The 21,896-nt window shown below is 41.7% G+C and overlaps 1 protein-coding gene across 1 annotated transcript; it reads right to left on the bottom strand.

Moving 5' to 3' along the window:
• Positions 1–488: 488 nt before the first annotated feature.
• LOC142833907 (arylacetamide deacetylase-like 4) lies at positions 489–14,302 on the bottom strand. The gene is made up of 5 exons (XM_075945783.1): positions 14,135–14,302; positions 10,653–10,869; positions 7,560–7,623; positions 1,396–2,201; positions 489–1,241 (listed from the first exon to the last, which is right to left on the bottom strand). Exons 1-4 carry the CDS (start codon positions 14,300–14,302, stop codon positions 1,427–1,429), a joined length of 1,224 nt encoding a protein of 407 aa, XP_075801898.1. The 3' UTR covers positions 489–1,241; positions 1,396–1,426.
• Positions 14,303–21,896: the final 7,594 nt, after the last annotated feature.

A 21,896-nucleotide genomic window follows, 5' to 3' on the forward strand; every position in this document is an offset into this window, starting at 1 on the left:
GCAGTTGTCATTGTTTCTCTTGCCTTCCTGTTGGGTTACAAAGACTTGATCTCATTATTTACATTTTAAATGTTGTTCTCACTCTTTAAGTTTTGCTAGGTAAACGCTATAATCTTTAAAGTTTCAAAGAATGGTGTGTAGATGTCTGACGATGGTGGTGGGTATGTAATGCACCCACAGAACCATACACACACCACACACATAGACACATAGACACACACCTCATACATAGACACAGCACATATACACACCACATACACACCCCACATACACCATATATATATATATATACATGCATACATACATATATATACCATACACACAGTACACACACACAGCACACACACACATTCACACCACATGCATGCATATACACCACACATACATAACCAACCACATTCACACCACACACACAACATACACACACACACTACACGCCACACATACACATCACACACATACACACCACACATATACACGTATTCACACATGCAGCACAGATATACACATGCAAACATACACACACATACACACAAACACACATACAAATTGAGGAAGATATGATTTAATGATCTATACCAAAGGTAAGTATTACTCCGTTTCTCGTGAAAAATATGATCTTTGTAAAGATTCCACGTGAGAATTAGCAAGAAAAGAATACTTCTGCCATGTACATGTACACAGTATAACTCTAAAGCTCTTTTTAATATGTTGTATTTTAGTTGTCTTCAGTGTAACTAATAGTCATGTCATACAACTGGACTTCTGTATCTGACTCTATAGGCTTTCTGAATCTTCGATTTTGCCACGTGTTTTTGTACATTGCCTTAAATTGTCTTTTATTTTATTATTACTTTCTGTGTCATTTAAATTTTAAATATATCTCCGAAATATCAATAAATAAATGAATGTTCCCACTAATGTCATCCCACAATTCAGTGTAAGAGTCATCTTCTAAGGAGGGAGTCTATGAAACTACATTTCTTAAGACAGAGAAAGGCAATACAAGTAATGCTGTGAACTTGGTCTTGGGACAAACAACAACAAGAAAAACCCTTTCTTTACATTGTCATGGATACACTCAGCAGTGATGCTGTGACCAAATGATGGCTCTACACAACCTCTTTGTTAAGGCTTTCAGAAAATTTCAAAGAAAGACTTTTCTTTCCACTTTGACATTTATTTCAAGTAAATCAAGCAGTAGAGAGTGTTGCTAGTTGTAACGCTGGATCTTGTCGGTTCTAGAAAGAAGCACACAGAGTTGTCTTTCTTGAACACAAAGCCAACAAGTTCTTACTTCCACATCGTCTTTCCCTTTTGGATCACGAATGGCTCAAGCATCCCCTTACTCAACAAAATAAAACCGGGAAAAGCCCCAGAACAGATAGTTCTCACCTTGTTCCACCCTCAGATTCCAGAGTGGCTGTCATATGCCCTTTATATAACTGATGACAGCATTTACAATTTTCATGGAGCAGGGAAAAGAGAAAGGCTGCTTATCAAACAAAATGATGCATCCGTGAAAGCCGTCCTCCACATGGTACCAGGTCACAGGGACACCCGCATCTTCGAGGCGCTTCTTGTAGAGCAAGGCATCATCACGGAGGGGGTCATTCTCACAGCTCACCAGGAATGCCTGGGGAAGCTGAGCAATGATCTGGTCATCGGCTAGGAGAGGAGAAATTTCTGCTTTTAAAGTATGCCTGGTTTCCAGATAGGCAGCCTCATTGAAATGTCCTGGAAACTCGGGCAGAAGGCTTTTGCTCTTGAACCTTCCGGGGATGTTATCAAAAGCGAGCCATTTCCTGTACTTTTCCCAGGTGTCTGGGGGAACTCTGGTGCCACTAGCTACGGCATCTTTCCAGGATAAGTCAATGTCCAGGTATTTACACACAGACGTCATGAGTAGGTCTTTGGTGAGGAATGGGACATTTTGGTTCTGTTGATGTGATGGCAATCGGAAATTGATGATCTGTGTGACTGGAGTAATAAGCACCTGAGCACAGATCTTAGGAAGACTTGGGAAGTTGAGCAAGCCCTGGGTGACAATGGCCACAGCACCACCTCCAACACTTTCTCCACAAACTACTACCCGGGAGGGGTCTACCCCATAGGATTTTAGGCCCTTCATGAAGTGAATGGCGGCATTCAGGCAATCATTGTGAACAGAAGGGTAACAGTGGTCAGGAAGCTTGCGGTACCTAAGAAGAAATAAACAAACACAATACAGTGATGTGTGTGCATATGGGTCACTGGAGGCCACTTGAAGAGAATCCTCCACTCTCGTTGAACAAAAACCCTGATTAAATCCTCAGAATGACCCTAACAAGTAAATATGACTATCCTCATTTTTCCTCTGTGGACATGAAGAACCTGCTAGAGTCAGGGAGGCTAGGATTCTTCATTCCAACCCACATTTTGCTTTTCATAGATGAGTGAGCCCCTAAGAGCATCAGGCAAGCTCAAAGCAATTGCTTTAGAAAATAGGACACCCAGCAAAGACCCAGAGAAGGTGACTGGAGCCCTGCTAGTCCCACTGAGACAGGTTGAGGATTTGAGTTTTCCCAAATGTCTCAAGCATCCACTGAGCATTGTAAAAACCATTGCTCTTCAAAATTTATGTCAATGTCATACTGATAACATTGTTATTAATAACACTAGCTATCAATAAAATACTATTAACATAAGGTCTTGCTATAAGTGAATTTACTAATGTTTATTTTCCTGGAAACAAATAAAAGTGTTAGGGGATGGGGTAATTGGACTTGATAATTAAGAGTTCTTAGACTCTTTGCCAATGCTCTGACTGATTGGCAGAAGAATTGCAGCAGGTCCAGAGGCAAGAGAGCATCACGTAGTGACAGAAATGGTAGAAGAGGCACAAAGACCACTGGGCACCTCGGTAGTGGGAGTCATTGACCTTTGGAAGCAGCCAGAAGCCTTAACAGCACAAAAAAAAATGCAAAGTGGCCTTGACAGAATCAGAAGTGAAGCTTCAAAAATGGGCGCAGAGAACAGAAGCAAAGACACATGGGCAACTATAGCATAAGGAGACAACAGCAGACAATAGAGGAGATGGGAAGCAGTGGCCAAAACCTGGGAAATGAAAACAACAGAAGCAGTAACTGCTGCCTTGAGGGCCAGAGGTTTTAGACAGACTAGCCTGAGAACTAGAGCATAGGTGTTATCAAAGTCTAGGGGGTATTGACTTTACAGATATACACAGGAGCTGTTAACCCTCAACACCATCGGATTAAAATTCCAATTACTAGAGGCCTGCATAAGGAGGACTGTGACCCCAGAGGTGGCACCTTCTGTGTGGCTCCTACTTCTCTGTTGCCACCATTCACTTCAGAACTCAAGGGCTATGAAGCCCTAAAGAGTCAGTGTAGGAGGAAGGGGGCCGCTAATTAGTTCCTGGCTTCCCAAATAACTTAGATGCAAAATAATCACACAGAAACTGTATTAATTAAATCACTTCTTGGACCATTACTTCTAAATTCTCATTGGCTAACTCTTACATATTAATTTAACCCATTTTTACTAATCTGCATATGGCCACATGGCAGTGGTTTACCAGCAAAGTTTCAGCATGTTTGACTCTGGCAGTGGCTCCATGGCTCCTCCCTGAATCTGCTTTTTTTTTTCACCCAGCATTCAGTTTAGCTTTCCCTGCCTACCTAAGTTCTGCCCTGCTACAGGTCCAAAGCAGTTTCTTTATTCATTAATAGTAACCACAGCATACAGAGGGAAATCCCACATCAAATCATTTGGAAGAGCTCCTCACATACCACAAATATCCCCCCTGGTAGAAGAAAATGACCTCATGGAGATGATTAATACCACCACTCCCCATCAATAGCGATGCAGAGCCTTCACTTAGAGTCAAGGTACCTTGCTTCCAGGAAAGGGAGGTCAGGAAGGGGAGAGAAAAAGAAGAAAAGGGAGTTAGGGGGAGGTACAAGGAGGAGTGGGTAAGGAAGTACTAAGAATGGAGAGAGATTGGTTAAGGGGGGAAGCTAAAGATAGGTGGCTGGCAGTTTCAGAACTTTAGCTCATAGCAGCCCTCAGGCAGTTTCAAGCCCCTTCTGTAGCTGAGCATCTCCATTTGCCATTCTTGCACAGTTTCCCTGGTCCATGAGTCAGAACTCTGTGAGTATCTAGAATGCCACACGGAGGAATTCCCTTTAAGATTTCAGGCCGAGTACCTGCATACTTCTCTGTAGTTCCATTAAGGGGATCTCAGAGATGTAAGTTCCCATTTTGAAAGTTTAGACACTGTGCCATCCAGGTAGGAGAAGGTCTCTGGAGTCTAGAAAGATGTTACCCTTCCTATGCTATTGTAGGAGGCTGCTTGTTTGTTCTTGGCTGCTCAGCCCTGAAATAACCACACAGAAACTGCTGTGGGACAATGGTTTTGCCCTGTAAAGGTTTGCTTCTTATACTTGTTTAATAAAATACTGAATTGACCAGTAGCCAGACAGGAAGTATAAGCGGGATGACCAGGCAGGAAGTAGAGGTGGAGCTATAAGAACAAGGGAATTCTGGGAGGAGGAAAGAGTCAGTCTGCAGTTGTCACCCAGATGGAGAGGAAGCCAGACACCGAGCAAGAAAGATGTGACTGCCTCACCAAAAAAGCTACCAAGCCATGTTGTTAACACAGACAAGAATGATGGGTTAATGTAAGATGTAAGAATTAATTAATAAGAAGCCTATGCTAGTAGGCTAGTCACTTTATAATTAATGTAGACTTCTGTGTGTTTATTTGGGACTAAATGGATGTGGGACCTGGTGGGACAGAACTTCTGTCAACATATGGTGCCTAACATGTGGACAACTGCATCCACAGAAATCCTGAGAGAGCTTGGGAAGTAATTCTAACAGTAATTAACAGCATTAAGCTTGGCTTCTTGATAGCAGCAATTTCTTGGGTTTCTTCTGCTTGCTAGAGGCAAGAGATATTTCCTGACATAGCTTTAGCTGCAAAACCTTGCAGCTTTTTTAAGAGGCCCTGCCACCAAACACTTAAATGGTGTTTATGAATAGCTCACAGCACATTTCTTGGTGGTGGCAGGGACCTTAAAATGGCATAGAGTTGTGGCAAAAAAAAAAATGGCTCTGGCCGGTACCTCTGCCTTGAGGACAGACTCTCAGAAAGCTAAGGAATGGACCAGATCCAGCCATCAAAGTCACAGCTTTAATCCTAGCCATATCACTTAGCAAATAAAAGACTCATGTGGTCAGAAAAAAAGAGAGATACCGTAAAGATAGTTTCAGAAGAAAAATCCTCTAAACAGTTTACAGCGTGTTTAAAAATATATTTAGGCTTGGCAAGAAAAGAAAAAGGATAAAGTCCTTAAAATAAAAAAGAAAGAAAGAGAGTAGTTGGGTGTGGTTGCACACACCTTTAATCCCAACACTTGAAGGCAGAGACAGGAAGATCTCTGTGAGTTCAAGGTGTGGTGGCACACACCTTTAATCCTAGCACTTGGGAGGCAGAGACAGGCAGATCTCTGTGAGATCAAGAACAACCTGGTTTACAGAGTGAGTTCCAGGACAGCCAAAGATACACAAAGAAACCCTGTTTCAAAAAGCCAAAAAATTAAAAAGAAAAAGACAAGAAATAGAGTTTAAAATAAAGCCACATAAAGATGAAAAGTGCACATGAAAGATGAAAAGGATAATGCTATTGTGTTGTCTTTAAATTGTTTGATGGCTGAGGAAGACGCAAACGCTGCTAAAAGATATTTGATTATAAATGTTGCTGTATTAATCTAATATGTATTTTGAAATGCCTTTACTTCAAAATGTAAGTCAGAAGGTATGTTACTTTAGAGAAGAGATTTTGTTTTTGTTTCCACAGGAAATGAAATGCTGTGGATTCATTCTGGGCTAAGAAAAATCAGGGTTGATCAAGGAAGACCCCCCTGAAGAATATCCAATAGGAGCAGATGTTCCAGATGATCCAACATTTTAGAGTACCTCTGTTGGAGTTACCCCTGAGTTATGCATAAAGAACAGTTTCAAGACTACTGGCTGAGATGATCAAGCCTCACAGAATTTTCCATTCAGGACATGACCATAATTCTAAATTTTCTTTAGGTACCCATAAGATTATCAGCACCCCCCCCCCATCAGCAGGAAGTAGCCTAGAAAACTACACCCACATTTTCCCCAAAAAAAGGATTGTAGATGTTTGCCTTTGTTTAGAATGTTGGTTACAAGCTGTTATGGATAATGGTCAGGAGAAAAGCTAACCAAAGGAGATTCGATTCAGAGTTTTTGTTTTAAAAAGAGGGGGAGGCAGGAGTGCTATGGTACAATGGTCTGTACCCTATCATTTATATTTTAAATAAACACTGATTGGCCAGTATCCAGGCTGGAAGTATAGGTAGGGTGACCCAGCAGGAAGTAGAGGCAGGGCAAGGAGAACAGGAGAATTCTGGGAAGAGGAAAGATTCAGTCTGCAGTTGTCATCCAGACACAGAGGAAACAAGATGTGGCTGCCTCACCTAAAAAGGTCGCCAAGTCCCATGGCTAACACAGACAAGAATTATGGGCTAATATAAGTTATAAGAGTTAATAAGAGGCCCGAGATAATAGGACAACCGGTTTATAATTAATGTAGGCCTCTGTATGTTTCTTTGGGGTTGAATGTAGGTAAATAAAGAAGAGAAAAAAAAGAATGTAGAATAATTAGAACAAGAATGAATCGGAACAGAGACTTGTAACAGAAAATTGAAATTGTAATTAGAATTGAGACAGAACATTAGAGGTAGGAAATTATAGACAATTAGGACAAGAAAATTAGAATTAAAACAGAACAATAAAGAAACATGACCAGAGCTACAAGTGTGTGAGCTCATTGCTCAGACTAGAAATTTTCAAAGTCTCTTTCCCTATGCTGAGGCAACTGACTTGAACCTTGGCAGGAAGTCGGTAGAGCTGGACTCTGCTGGCTCCCAAAAGTTCAAGAGTATTTTTGTTGTTGTTGCAAGGAACACTATAGCTATCAACCAACAACGTTCATGACTTCAACTGACCTTGACCACCAGCCAACCCTGATTGCGCCACTAAATCCAAAGTCAACATCATCCCACCAAACAAAGAGACATTTTGTGTTCAATATTTGTCATTTTTTTCTTTCGTTCCACATTTTGAATTTCCTGGGGAGTCTCTGTGTATCCTAGAAAGCATTCTTTTGACTTTAATTAATTTAACTCCCCAAAGAGGACATAAGGGGTCTCTTCTAATTTTACGCTACCTGGGTCCCTTCACATCACAGTGTGCCCTTCCCAGTTCTCTCCTCTATGGCTCTGTATTCCTCCAGAGGAGACCAGTGTTCTGTAGAAGTGTGCTGCTTCTGTCCCAGTTCACCAGTGTGCTTCCCAGGGATGGATATGTTTTTAGACTTCTACTGTTTTGAAAGTGTTGTGGCTATGTTCATGGGAACATGTACAAGAGGCCAGGATCCCTTTCTGTGGCCTAGTCAACCAAATCTGTGCCCCCCTCAAAGCACCCTCACATAAATAAACTACCAAATGTCTCAGGCCACTCACCCCACTGACAGCACCACCGACTCTGTCTCCTTGGCCAGGAAGCTGCACAGGTTGTGGTAACTGTCTGCAAAGAGGAACCCAGGTGTTAAAGCAGTGTGACCAAGAGCCCAGCATGTCCCACCACAATCCCAGAAATATCAACAGTCATGATAGACATGATAATAAGGTCCTGTCTATCTCCGTATTCTTGATTCCTCTGAGGTGACCTTTTCAGCTCTGTGTGGGCAAAGCCAGACATCATTCCCAGACCTCTGAATAGCAAGATTTGGTTGAAATTTGCAGTTCACTTTCTATATCACTGAATTTTATGCAGTATGGGTAAACTAGGGATTTAGAATGATTGGAGATCTGAAATGGATGTCCCTAAGGCTACATGTGTCTGCAGAGCCAGCCCTGGAGTGTTACTAGGCTCATCGATTTGCATTCATGAGGAGGAAAATGATGACCAGATGATAACTTTATTCTAGTAGACAGTTCCATTAAGATTAGTGTACAGTTGATAATGGTCCAATTTCTGTCTGGCGTTGGGACAGAAGTCTAGACTCTCTTAATTATCATATCCCGGAAGCAGCTCCAGGGAGGAGATTCCGTCACTAAAATTATTTTTTTATTTTCTTAATGAATATCCATGAAGATTCTATCTTGCCTTAGTCTCACTTTGTTACTTTGTTACCTACTTGAGTGGTGGTTTTATTTGTATGTGTCTACGTCCTAACTATATAACCCAGGCGGACCCAAACTTGTGATCCCTTTGTCTCCATTTCCTAGGTGCTAGATTAGTGGAGTGTAACACCTCCCATCCAGCCGAGCACTGGGATTTTCTAAATTAAGTTAGTTAGTACCAATATTCAGGGGGTTTGCTAGGTGGGTATATGCACCAGGGGCATTGGAGGTATCCTCAGTAACTTTAAATGGCAACTTAATGTAGCCTCGAGTCACCTCAGGAAAAGTCTCATTTGAAGGGTTGCCCAGATCAAATTTGCCTGTGTGCATGTCTGGGGGGGGGGGGAATTTTCTTGTTGCTTAATCAGTATAGGGGGGCCCAGCCCACAGTAGGCAGGGTCGCTCCCCAGGCAGGTAGTCCTGGATTGTAGTAATAGGAGCATAGGGGATGCGCATTAGCCCGAGGCGAACACGCCCCCCAAGGGGCGGGACTTATCCCTACACTGGATGGCATAATGAAGCTAGCTAAGCATGAGCCTGAGACCCAGTTAGCAAGCAGTGCTCAACCATGGTTTCTGTTCGGGTTACTGCTCTGACTTCCCTCAGTGATGGAGTGTAACCTGTAGGATGAAACAAATCCTGCTTTTCCCTATGGCACCTTTGGTTATGCTGTTTGTCATAGCAGCGGGGTGAACCCTGCTCCTGTGGACAAATATTCTATACCTGTCCACTGTCAAAGGACAGTGGGGGAGGGCGTAGGGGAGCGTGGATGGAAGGGCAAACGCTGAGACCAATACATGGGATAGTCTCAGCTGAGTGGGGAGGGGGGATCGGCTTCTCTAGCCAAAGTTAGACTAAAAACTTACCGTTTACGTCAGCTGACAATGATGGAATGAACAAGGAAAGTCCCTAATCTTTGACTCCTGATTGGTGAAAACTGTAATTGTGACTTGACAACAAGGGTGTGTGGGGTTTGTACTCATAAATCCTACGTCTGCCCCTGTTTGGGGCTGCCCGGAGAAATAAGGCTCCTGAGTCCTTGTTACCAACTATGATCAATCAGCGGCTCCACTTATGTCGTGACCTCTTAAATCCTAAAGACTTTGGAACCCGCAAGTGTTGTCTCTCTCCTTCCCCATGGAACACAGCAGACACAGGTGCAACAAAAGTTCAAATATGCTGTTTCCAACTTGCACAGGTGACTCAGCCCTCAGTCACCTGCCCTCTTATAAACTTAGATACACAGCTTCTCATAGGTTTTATTTATTTTTATTACTTTTTTGCATCAGAGCTTTCTAAAAATCTTGTATTAATATACAGTATTATTTGCTTTGATGACTGAGCTTCTGGAGTCCTTTGTTTGGGTGCTGAGTTCAGGCTTCCCTCACCTCACCCAGATCCCTAACCTATCTCACATTGCTTTGCCCCAGTTCAGAAGAACTGCTTCCTTCCATCCCTTCATCCCGGTCTCAAATATCACCTTCTTGGAGAGACTGTATGATTAGATAAACTGAGGTGTTATTATTTTGAATCACTCTCTACTCCACTCCTGTGTTACCCATATCTGAAACCACCTCCTCATTTGTGTTCTCCCGTGTGGTTTAGCTTCCCCCCTTGATGGACAGACCCCGAAATTTGTGGACTGGTTCTTACTTATCTTTCAGTGTGTCCCCAATGCCTGGAGAGGACTTGGGGCTAAGTAGATATTCAGTTGATATCTACTGAGCCATTCTCACTTAAGATTTTGAAATATCATTATCTGCAGTAGATAACGATAGCATCTCGGGGAAGAAGGTGAGGCTGATGACAGTGAAGAGTAAACAAGGACAGTGAAGCTCTGGAAAAGGGTGGGTACCACAGGTAAGTTCAACCAGGATTCCTGCTGTGTTGAGAAGTTCACAGCTACAGCTCAGAAAGGGTAATAGGAGATCATAAGTGACCAGGTGGGAGATGTGTTAAGGACTCTGAGGAGGTTGAATTACACCAGTGATAAGCACTGGGTCCTTCTGGTTGTGAGATGATGATGAAACTGAAGGATGATAATTGTACCAAGGAAACAACTTTAGGGGGCAGAGACGATAGAGTGATCAAGAATGGATGGGTTTTGAGCACAGTGATCCAGCAGAGCTAAGGGAAACACATGGACTTGGGGTCATTATAGGGCAGATAGGAATAGCCACTGTTGTGAGTGGGAAGGAAAGGGAGAGATCTAGTATGTAGTACTGCCCAAACCTGGACTAAAACTATATTACCCAGGAAATATTGTTATGCCATTGAATGTTATGATTTCCAAGCCCTCAATTCATTCTCCCTAAAAGTTCCAAATTCTACTTACTTTAACTCCCTCCCAAGAGGTCTTCATAGGAACCTTTGAAAGACTCTAACAGACATGAGGACTTTCCTCTTCCACCCAACTCAGAAGCCACTTACCCAAACTACCACATATGGTTCCTCCTCCATGGTAGAAAATGATACCTCTTCGGAGTTTGGAGGACACTGCCTTGGGCTGGAATAATCTCACAGGGATTGTCCCAAAGTACATGTTGGTCACCATCAAATTATGATTCTTCTTTATGGCTGCTAAGTCATGAATACACTGGATGAACCTGGGCATGGAGCAAATTTTCAGCTTCTCTAATATATTTCCCTGTAGGAGCCAAGAAGAAGATGAAAATGATGATGAAGAATAAGAAGAGGAGGAGGAAGAAGAAGAAGAAAAGTGAGACATAGGAGACTATAAGGTAGGCATGTAGATGCTGTCCCCACTTAGCGTTGCTAAAATTAGTTCATTGTTTCTTGACTTCTGCACATACAATGGACTCACATGTCTACAACTGGTTGTGGACTCTGCTTAGGAAGAATGTGGGTTTTCAGAGTTTCTAACCAAAATATCCAGATTAGATAATGATATGGTTGTAATTTGATTATTTCTCTCAACCAAAATTCATGTTGAAACTTTATTGTCATTGTTTTGAGATGGCCTTCTCACAAGACAGATAAAGAGATCAATGGGATAGAGTAGAAGACCCAAATATACCTCCACATGGTCACAGCTACCTAATGTTCAACAAAGGTGACAAAAAGAGAAAGAAGAGCCTCTTCAACAGATGGCTCTGGGAAAACTGAATATCCCCATGTTAATGAATGGCCCTAGATCCCTACCTCACTCTGTAGAAAAGTCAACTCCAAATGTAGCAAAGACTGTATTGTAAGAACTGAAACAGTAGAAATATTAGAAGGAGCACTGGGGGAAACATATAGGCATGGGTAAAGACTTCTTGCAGAATACTCCAGTCTCTGGAATTAAGGCCAGCTATTGACAAATGGGTACTCAAGAAATTAAAAAAAAAAAAACTTACAGACGTAAAAAGAAAGTTTTAATCAAGTAAAGACTCAACCTACAGAATGGAAAAAGAGATAAATGAATATGTTATGAAAAGATAAAGCACAAATGGACACTGTGATAAGCAAGTGGACCACAAGCAACCTGGGGAAGGAAAGGTTTTACTTGGCTTACAGGTTATAGCTGATCATTAAGGGAAGCCAAGGCAGGAAGTCAAGACATTTACCTGGGCAGGAACTGAAGCAGAAACCACCAAGGAAAACTAATCACTGACTTGCCCCCTTGCTTGCTCATCTACCTCTTCAGGGATGGTCCCACCAGTGGAGTAGGCCGCTTCACATTTTTAAAAGACACGTCTTTGGTATTGGATCACCATGGGAAATTATAAAATTATAATTTCAAAAATAAAAGAAATAATTTTTAAAAAAATATCTGTCTTTTAAGTGATGATTAGATGATACTCCCATGTGTAGATAAAGCTCATGATGGGTGGAGTGAGATAGTTCCTTCAGGAGGAGGCTCCCAGGAGGTGAGTTCTTGGTTGAGAAACTTGAAAAGACTGTGTCTGGAACAAAACCCATTAGATACACCAGAGTGTTGTACTGTTTTGTGTGGGCTTGGTTTGCCCAAGAAAGAGTTCACGTTTCCCCCAGCTGTAATGTAGGTGTAACTCTGTAGAAGGGAAGTACTACAGGTTTGGAAGAGTACGGTGTCTCTGGGGAACTTAGCCATCTAAGGCCCTTATTTGTCATTCCAGAGCTCTAAATTATCCTGCAGTTCCATGCAGTCCCAGGCCTTGAAACAGCTTGACTTCTAGGAAAGAACTTGAAGATAAAAATGAATAAGGGGTTAAGGTCAGAAGCTTTCAATAATTGTATTGAGCAAGGCTTGCTCATTCTGATAGGTGTGGTCCATCGTGGAGTTAAAAAAATCTCAACAACACAGTGTCACGTTACTTTTTGTAATGTCACATATCAAAACTTATTATCCTTTACCACATGCCACGCAATGTGTATAATAACTTCACAAGACCGAGAATATTCCCTACCTCGATGATGAAGACTCTGGCATGCACACAGAATAAGCAAAGGGCTCTCCCAGCCAGGGAGAGCAGAACAGAGACACTTACCAGGCAGCCTGGCTGCAGCTGCTTCTCACCCCTTTCCTCACCACCTCCTCCTCTGTAGCTGCCCTCTGACACAATCACTTATGAACTGTCTGGCCTCTACAGATCTTTAATCAAGATTGGGACATCCTGCTTCCCACGCAAGACCAAATGTCCTTTCCAAACCTACTGTCCCTGTGGACGGGCCTTTGTCCCTATCCCCAACCAGCAACAAAGCCAAGCTAAGAGTCCAGTCACCCAGTACAGGCATGCTGAAAGGCTAGATACGTGCATCATCCCGTGAATAACTTGATTAGCAAAGGACACCTGCCCTCTGCTCAGAACTATGCTAAGAAATAATCTGTGGCTTCAAGGTCTTCACAACGATGCAACAAAATGCCTGGAAGTAAGTAAGTGGGAGGAAGGAGGGGGGTCCTGCTGAAAGATTTGTCACACCTGTCAGGCCATGAATCTATCATGAGTAGAACCTGGGTGTGAAATCATTTTTCACGCCTCAGAAAAGAATCTTGTAGGTTAACAGCGATACCTGCCTCCAATCCTAGCCCTCAGGAGGTGGGAGCCAAAAGATAACCACTTCAAAATCATGAGACCCTTATCTAAAAAAATTATAAAGAAGAGTTGGGAGTGTAGCTTAGTGGATAGAGTGCTGACCTAGCATGCGAGAAGCCATGGTTTGACCCCCAAAACCTCATAAACCAAGCATGATAGTGTCCACCTCTAGAACCTCAGCACTTAGCGGTGGGTGGCAGTGGGACAATCAGGAGCCCCATACCATTGGCTACTTAGTGAGTTCAACGCTATCCTGAGCTTAAGGAAATGCTGTCACATATATATGTATGTGTATACATATACACATACATATATATATGAACAAAGACAAGAGACAGGTGGGGAAGGGATAAAAAGAACAAGAAAGAGAAAAGGAAGGAGGGATGGATACAGACAAACATGATGTTTCTGTGTATCTAAGATCCAATAATGTAACACCTCTGTTACGGGGAAATAGAGAGGAGAGAATAAAAGAAGAAAGGCAAACTACACAGGAGAACCCTGTTGTTTTTGTCTAATTTTATATCTAATGATTTTACCAAGAAAGAGGCAGGAGTCAGAGGCTAGGGTGAAAAACTGTTAGCTTGGAAAGGTTCAGAGCAACTAGCTGACCTTGCCCCTTCCCCAGCGTCTCAGAGAGAGATCTCTTTTCCCCTGTTCCAATCCAAGGGGGACCAACAAACTCAAAGTCCCTCCCTTCTGCTTTCTGTGTTTCTCTATTCATTTTTCTGACTCCCTCTTTACTCTCTGTCTACTTCCTGTCAAATAGCTGCCGTCTCTCCCTCTTGACCTCACATTTTTATTTAACTAACACAATCTTGGGATTCACAGTGTGATCAAATATTCCACAGCAGAAACCTGCAAACAGGGTTTCCCCCCCAAGAGCAGACTCACCATGGTAATTAAGAACAGCGCTATACAGTGCATACACCTGAACTTGACCGGATGCTGCAAGGCGGAGGGAATTTCCGCAATGAGAAAGTGCTGAATGACAGCCCAGATGAAGACTCCCAGGAAAAAGGTAGACAAGTTCACCAGTAGCACCAGCCACAGGGCAGTCATGGTCCCGAGGCTCCAACAACCTGCTCTCGGAGGCCCTGAGAAGCAACTGTCCCAAAGATCTTCCTTGGGAACAACTGACTCAGTTTTATGGCCTACCACCTCCACTAACTCCTTTCGGACTACACCTGACTTAGTGGCCTGACCTAGCCTCTGGGATGTCCACACAGGTCAACAGGATCCAGAGGAACCTGCTCCCCAGGGAACAAAGGGAAAAAAGAAAGATGACCTGGATCCCCAAGGTCGTTTGAAAGACAGGATTACAAAGTGGAACGGGATGGGAGCTTTCCCAGCATCTGTCCACCCACTGAAGCACAGGGAAGAGCACAGGAGTCCACAGCCTGACCCTTCGCTGAGTTCCAGGAGATATGAAGGCTCTTCTGCAACAGTTTGCTTAAGGAATTTGAGGCCATCCAGTTTGTAAACACTTGCTAAACTAGCAAGTCTTTTCTCATTTCTGACGATTTTACCTTGGATGGGCTCTCTGCTCTCTGAATGCAGAAGGCAGAGGAGCCCAGAGATGGGTGAACTGTTCTAAGCCAAGCCCAGATGTGCCTACAGGTACCAGGCATACCAACACTTGAGCAGCAATGCAGAGTTTTGTATAGGCTACATATTCTGAGTCTACAGAAAATTTGATAGGAAAAGCACATAGATTATTATTTCCCTGTGTTTGTTTGTCATTTAAAAGCATATACCAAGGCTGGCCCAGTGGGTTGAAGCACTTGCCAGCAAGCATATATTGATCTGAGTTCAGTCCCCAGGATCTAAATGATGAAAGGAGAAAACTACTACTCCCCATTGTCATCTGACCCTTTCACACATACCATTACGTGTGTGTGCCTGTACACATGCACACAATATAAGTAAACTAATATAATAAAATATTAAGCATATAACATAAAATTTGTGGTCAGAGCCATTTCTAAGTGCCCAGTACAAAAGAACTAACTGAATGTGTCCCATACAATAGACCTCCTACAACAAAGTATTTACATTCTTGGACTCCCCTCCCTCCCAGTTCCCAGGTAAACATGATTCTACTCTGTAGGAGTCTGGCTACCCTAGATACCTCCGTATATGGGCCTACGTAATGTTTTGTTTTTTTGGAACAGCATTACCAAATTAACATATAGTTCACAACTTTGACAATTCTGCAGTGAACAAAATTTTTTCATTTAAAATAATAGTCTGATATATATATTTCACATTTCCGGTATTGATTTTTTTTATTTCTGTGGGTATTTCATCATCCATTTATCCACTGAGAGACATTTATGTTACCTCTACCTTTTTGCTATGATGCATAATGCTATCATAGGCTCAAATATATGCAAGTTTTCACTCATGTTTATGCATTTTCATTTGTCTATAATACTGTTGGTATATAAAGTAGACGTAAAATCCATAAACATTAAGTCAGAGGAGTCTTCACCAAATGAATTCTCTCAGGAGTGATGATCCTCCCTCTACTGTCTTTCGGGAAGAAATATTTATAGGGACCTCAGCATAACCAGTCCACCAACAAGATATCATTTATCCATCAATCACAGGTGAGAGAGTTGATCCAAGAAAAGCTATGGTTACATAGAAGAGCATCGGCAACTCCATAACTTCAATGTTGTGGGTAATAGTGGGGTTTATGGCTATTAGAGATGCATCTAACAAACACGGACCAACCAGAAATCTATGGTGGGCACTCACAGCATGAAGTACAGAGGTCACCTGACCATTCCCTGTGAACATTAAAGAGGAATAGGCTAAGCAAGGGCAATGACCTTAGTAACACTGACAGCTGTTGTGAAAGATTGCTTTATGTAAAGAGGTGTTACATTTGTTGGTGTTGCAGAATATTACTTTAACTATGTAAAGGTGTGTTGCATGTGTTTGTTGCTTTTGTTTAACTAAGTAAAGACGTGTTGCTGTTTTACCTTGCCTGCTTAAGGCATCTAATTTGTCTAATAAAAATCTGAACGCTCAATAGATAGGCAGTAGACAGACAGGTGGGGCTGGAAGGCAAAGAGAATAAGTAGGAGAGGAGAAGAGAGAATGAGAGGAGAGAACAAGGGATAAAGAGAGGGGGATGCCCAGGGACAGCAAGTCAGGCAGCTGTCAGACAGACAGACATGGAGTAGGACATACAGGATAAAAGGAAGGTAAAAAAGTCCCAAGGCAAAATGCAGATGAAAAGAAATAGGATAATTTAACTTATAAGAGTTAATGGGACAAGCGAAAGATAAAGCCAAGCGTTCATAACTAATAATAAGTCTCTATGTCATGATTTGGGAGCTGGCTGTTGGCCCAAAAGAAAGCCTGATGTAGATAGACAATGGCTTATAAGGTGTGCATCTTCCTCCTTTAGAAAATGTACTTTCCATGCTTAGGTGGACTTCAGAGCTGTCCTCATTTCCTTGGCTCCAAGAACCTGTCTCGTTAGAGGGAGGCTGGCTTATATTCCAGTTAGCAACTTGATCCCAGAAAAACTTGTGCTTCCTCCAGCTAACTCTCTCCCTTCTCTGCCTCTTCCCTCACATCTATTTCCTGAAAATTCCCACTAAAATCATCCCATAGCTTCCCTGAGAATTTGTTTCTGGAAGCAAAGTGAGTTGCACTCTGACCAGTGTCCTTGATTTCAGAAGAGGTCATGCTACCTTTTAGTCTTTCTGCAGCAGGAATGAGGCCCAAATCATCCTTGTTCATCAAGGGTATGGATTCACTAAGGAGGGTGTAATCAGAGATACCATTAATATGCACAGATCTCAGAATGAACCTTAAGGGAAGCTTGCCGATGTGAGAACAATTCTCAGCACTCCTGGAAAGAAAAATCAATGATTGTTTCGACACCTTCACATCATCATGGATGTGAAGACCATGCGGAGACCAGTGTCAGAGAAGACAGAGAGCCAGGTGTTTCCACTGCAGCTGCGGGGTGTCGAGTAAGAAGCTTGGTCCTCCAAGCCTCAGACTTCATAAAGAATACCAGTCAGAGCTCCCAAGGTCCCAATGAGGAGCAGAAGGAGGGAGAACATGAGCAAAGAAGTCGGGACCACGAGGGGTGCACCCACCCACTGAGACAGTGGAGCTGATCTACTGGGAGCTCACCAAGGCCAGCTGGACTGTTACCGAAAAAGAATGGGATAAAACTGGACTCTCTGAACATGGCGAACAATGAGGGCTGATGAGACGCCAAGGACAATGGCACGGGGTTTTGATCCTACTTAATGTGCTGGCTTGGTGGGAGCCTAGCCAGTTTGGATGTTCACCTTCCTAGATATGGACGGAGGGGGGAGGACCTAGGACTTACCACAGGGCAGGGGACCCTGACTGTTCTTTGGACTGGAGAGGGAGGGGGAGAGGAGTGGGGAGAAGGGGAGAGGGGTGGGAGGAGGGGGAGAAGAGTGGGAGGAGGGGGAGGAGGGGGAGGGAAATGGGAGGCTGGGAGGAGGTGGAAATTTGTTTTTTTTTCTTTATTATTCTCCTTTTATCAATAAAAAAAAAAAGAAAAGAAAGAATACCAGTCACTCAGTGATAATACCTATAAAGCACATCAGCTCCTGACCCATGCAAATCTCTGTTTACTCGTAAGAGTCATCCAACACTTCAGGGTCAAATCAAGATGAAAACTGAGCCAGCTCAACTCTGTAGAACCATTGGCTCTTCAGATGGATCTAACTTGAGGAGTTCTGCAGGGTGAAGAATTTCAAAGTTAGTAGACATAATCTGGTCCTATCCCTGAAGCCTTGGAACTGACTCTGTTCCTGCCTCCTGAAGCAGCTACTGAAGTGTCACCATAACTTGGCATATGCAAGCTGCCCTCTTCAAAGAAACCTTTAAGCTCCGGTTAGCACAGCACATGGGAACAATTCAGACCTACCAAGAGGCTGTAGCCCTAGCATTGTCCCAGTGAGTATAACACACCTAAGAGGTTCCAGCTCTGGTTGTCACTCAGATAAGAACAATGTGCATGGGAAGCTCCGGATCTGCCTGCCCTCTGCCCTCAGTCACAGTGTTATACACTTGCCCTGATAGAACAGGGATAAGTTAGCATATTTTTAAAAATCCAGTCACCAAGCTCCAGATGCACAAGTCATCATGCAGAAAGGCAACAAATAATATTTTTTAAAAGCCAACAAAATTTAATTCCTCCAAAAATCACCAATTCCACAATAATGGCCTCCTCTAAAGGTAGCTTAGATGTAACTAAGAAAAGAAGTTAAAAGAACAATTATGTGTATGTTTAAGAAACTCTAAGAAAATAAGCTCTTGAAATAACCCTAAGGGAACACAAGTGATGTATTTTTTAAAAAGGAAAATGACGTATGATATGAAAGATGAATTCGATAAGAAGACAGAAGAAATATTTAAAGATAACCAAACTTAACTGACGGAAATGAAAAACATAAGTCAAATTTTAAAAGTCTGTGGAAAACTTCACCAAGAGAATGAATCATGGACAAGGATAGAATATTCGAGCTCAAAGCCAAGGTAGAGTAATTGGAACATCCAAACAAGGACAACAATAAAGTAATAAAAAGTTAGGATATGGAATAGCAAGATATTAAGGACACTGAAAAGATAAAATTTAAAAGTAGTTGGGATGTGAGGGTAGGAGACCAGGAGAACTGGTCCCACTCCTTGCTGTCCAATACATGGGGTGAGCCAGCTGGGACAGAGCTGACGAGCTCACCCCAGCGGGGGGGGATGATAGGGAGTGAAAGGCAGGTTGGCTGACCAACCCAGCTATCACCCAGGCCTAGAACCAGGGTTACAAGGTTTTCCACCCCAACACCTCATCTATGAACTGCTGGAGCATGTGAAGGTACTGGTCCTGAAAACCCAAAGCTACACGATCTCCGTGACACAAGGCAACAATAGGTTATCCAACAGGAATCCCAGTGAGGGTGTAGTGGAAACCTATGGCCTCAAACCAGACCAATGACTCAGTGCAATGAACACTTAGAATGAAAGATGTATGGACTAAAGGGGATAGTGACTCACTGAGCCACGCTGCAGCGTCCATGCTAAGATTTTTATAATTTGTTTTTTATTTTGTTTGTTTTTTGTTTTGTTTTGGTCTAGTTTTGCTTTTAAATTTTGTTTTGTTAAGGGAGGTTGCAAGGTAAGGGGACAGAAACGAAGAGAAAGGGGAATGAATGGGATCAGGATACATGATGTAAAATCTGCAAAGAATCAATAAAGTTTTATAAAATAGTTTGAATAGAAGAGACTGAGAAATTTCTTTCTGAACATATAGAAAATATCTTCCATGAAATCATAGCAGAAAATTTCCCTAACTTAGATAAAGAAACAATTATATAGACACAGGAATAGTTTAGAACATCAAACAGGAAAGACCAAAAAGTAACTTCCCCTTGCAATATTATTACTAAACAACTAAATATTTAATGTATTGAAAGTGACAGAAAGGAAGAACAAGTTACATACAAATGCAGGCCTGTCTGAATAATGTCAGATTTCACATTAGAAACTATAAAAGTCAGGAATGATGTTCTTCAAGTGGTGAATAACAACAGCGATCAAACCTGACTATTTTATACCCAGCAAGACTACCAGTCATAATTGAAGGAGAAGGCAAAACTTTTCACAATAAAAACAGGCTTAAGGAATTCATGACAACTTCACAAGCTCTACAAGATTCTTGAAGGAATTCTTCAAACTGGACAGAAAGCCAAACATGCTCTTATGGCCACATAGAAGAATAAATCATACCAGAATAAAAGTTAAGTTTGGAGGAATTAAAAAGAAACAAACACTGCACAGCCAACAAGATGACAGGAACTGATCCACATATTTTAATAATAACTCTAAATATTTATGGTCTCAATCCCCTCATTCAAATGACACAAAAGAGAAGTTTGGATTAAAATGAATGATTCGTTGTCTCCAATAAATGTGCCATAAAGTACAGACAAAAGAATGTAAAACACATTCCAAGCAAATGAACTAAGAAGCAACAGAAATTGCTGTTCTAATAACTGATAAAATTGACTTTACACCAAATCTAGTCAGAAGAGATAAAGAAACTTATCTCATACTGATTAGGGAAACAATGTATCAAGAGTACATTATAATCCTAAACATATACACACACAATATGAACACCCTAATTTCATTGCAAATATGCTAGAGGTAAAAATAAATCACAGGTTAATCCATCTTAAGAACAGCAGAAGACTCCAGAACTCTATTTTTATCAACAGACAGCTTATCCAATCAAAAATTAAGTAGAGAGTTCTTTGAACACGCTGGACATTAATCCTCTATTGGGTGGATACCCAGTAAAAGTGATCTCCTTTCAATGAGCTTCCTTTTCACTCAGTTGGCTATTTCCATTGCTGCACAGACACCTTTTAGTTTTGTGGGATCTCATTTGTCAATTGTTGGTATTGATTACTGAGCAAATGGAGTCCTCTTCAGAAATTCCTTTTCTGTAACTACTCTTTGGGGGCCTCTACTGTTCTGTGTTTTGATCTAGAAGTTTCAGCAATTCAGGTTTCACATTAAGACCTTTGATCTATTTGGAGTCAGGTTTTTTTATGTATTTATAGATATGGTTCACTCTTCTGTATGTGAACATCTGGTTTCCAGCACCATTTGTTGAGGTTTGGTGTATATTTTTCATTTGGTGTATATTTTTCTTTTGGCGTATATTTTTCATTGGTGTATATTTTTCATTTGATGTATATTTTTTGGCACATTTGACAAAAATAGAAAGCTGTAGATGACATCTGTGATTGAATTTTCTATTCTGTTCTATTGATCAAGCTGTCCGATTTTTGTCCATAACATACTCTTTATATTACTGTAGCTCTGTAATATAGCTTGAAATCTGGTACTAATTCCTCCAACCTTGTTTTTTTTTTTGTTTTTGTTTTGTTTTTTGCTTAGAGTTCCTTTGGCTATCTGGGGTCTTTTATGATTCCATATGAATTTTAAGATGGTTTGTTCTGTTTTGTGGAGATTGTCATGGGGATTTTGCTTAGGATTGCATTGAATCTGTAACTTGCTTTTGGTAGGATAGTCATTTTTACAATGTTAATTCTACCAAACCATGAGTGTGAGAGGTATATCTCCTAGTCTTTCCCCCAATCTCTATTTTCAGCAACTTAAAGTTTTCATTATAAAGATTTTCACATCCTTGGTTGAATTTACTCCTAGGTATTTTTTGAGACTGATGTTAATGGGAGTGTTTCTATTGTTTTTTCTCAGTAAGGTTTTTATTAGTGTACAAAAAGTATGATAATAAAAACAGTGTGCTATTACTGACACAAAAACAAACCAGGAGCTGGGCGATGGTGGCGCACGCCTTTAATCCCAGCACTCAGGAGGCAGAGGCAGGCGGATCTCTGTGAGTTCAAGACCAGCCTGGTCTACAAGAGCTAGTTCCAGGACAGGCTCCAAAGCCACAGAGAAACCCTGTCTCGAAAAACCAAAAACAAACAAACAAACAAAAAAAAAAAACCAGGAAGATCCAGGGAACAGACTAGAGGACTCAGATATGAACCCATGAACCTACAGCCACTTGGCTTTTGACAAAGATGCTAAAAATACTTACCAGAAAAAAGATAAGCCTCTT

Source organism: Microtus pennsylvanicus, chromosome 13 (genome assembly GCF_037038515.1).
Source record: "Microtus pennsylvanicus isolate mMicPen1 chromosome 13, mMicPen1.hap1, whole genome shotgun sequence".
In the NCBI taxonomy this organism is placed as follows: Eukaryota; Metazoa; Chordata; class Mammalia; order Rodentia; family Cricetidae; genus Microtus; species Microtus pennsylvanicus.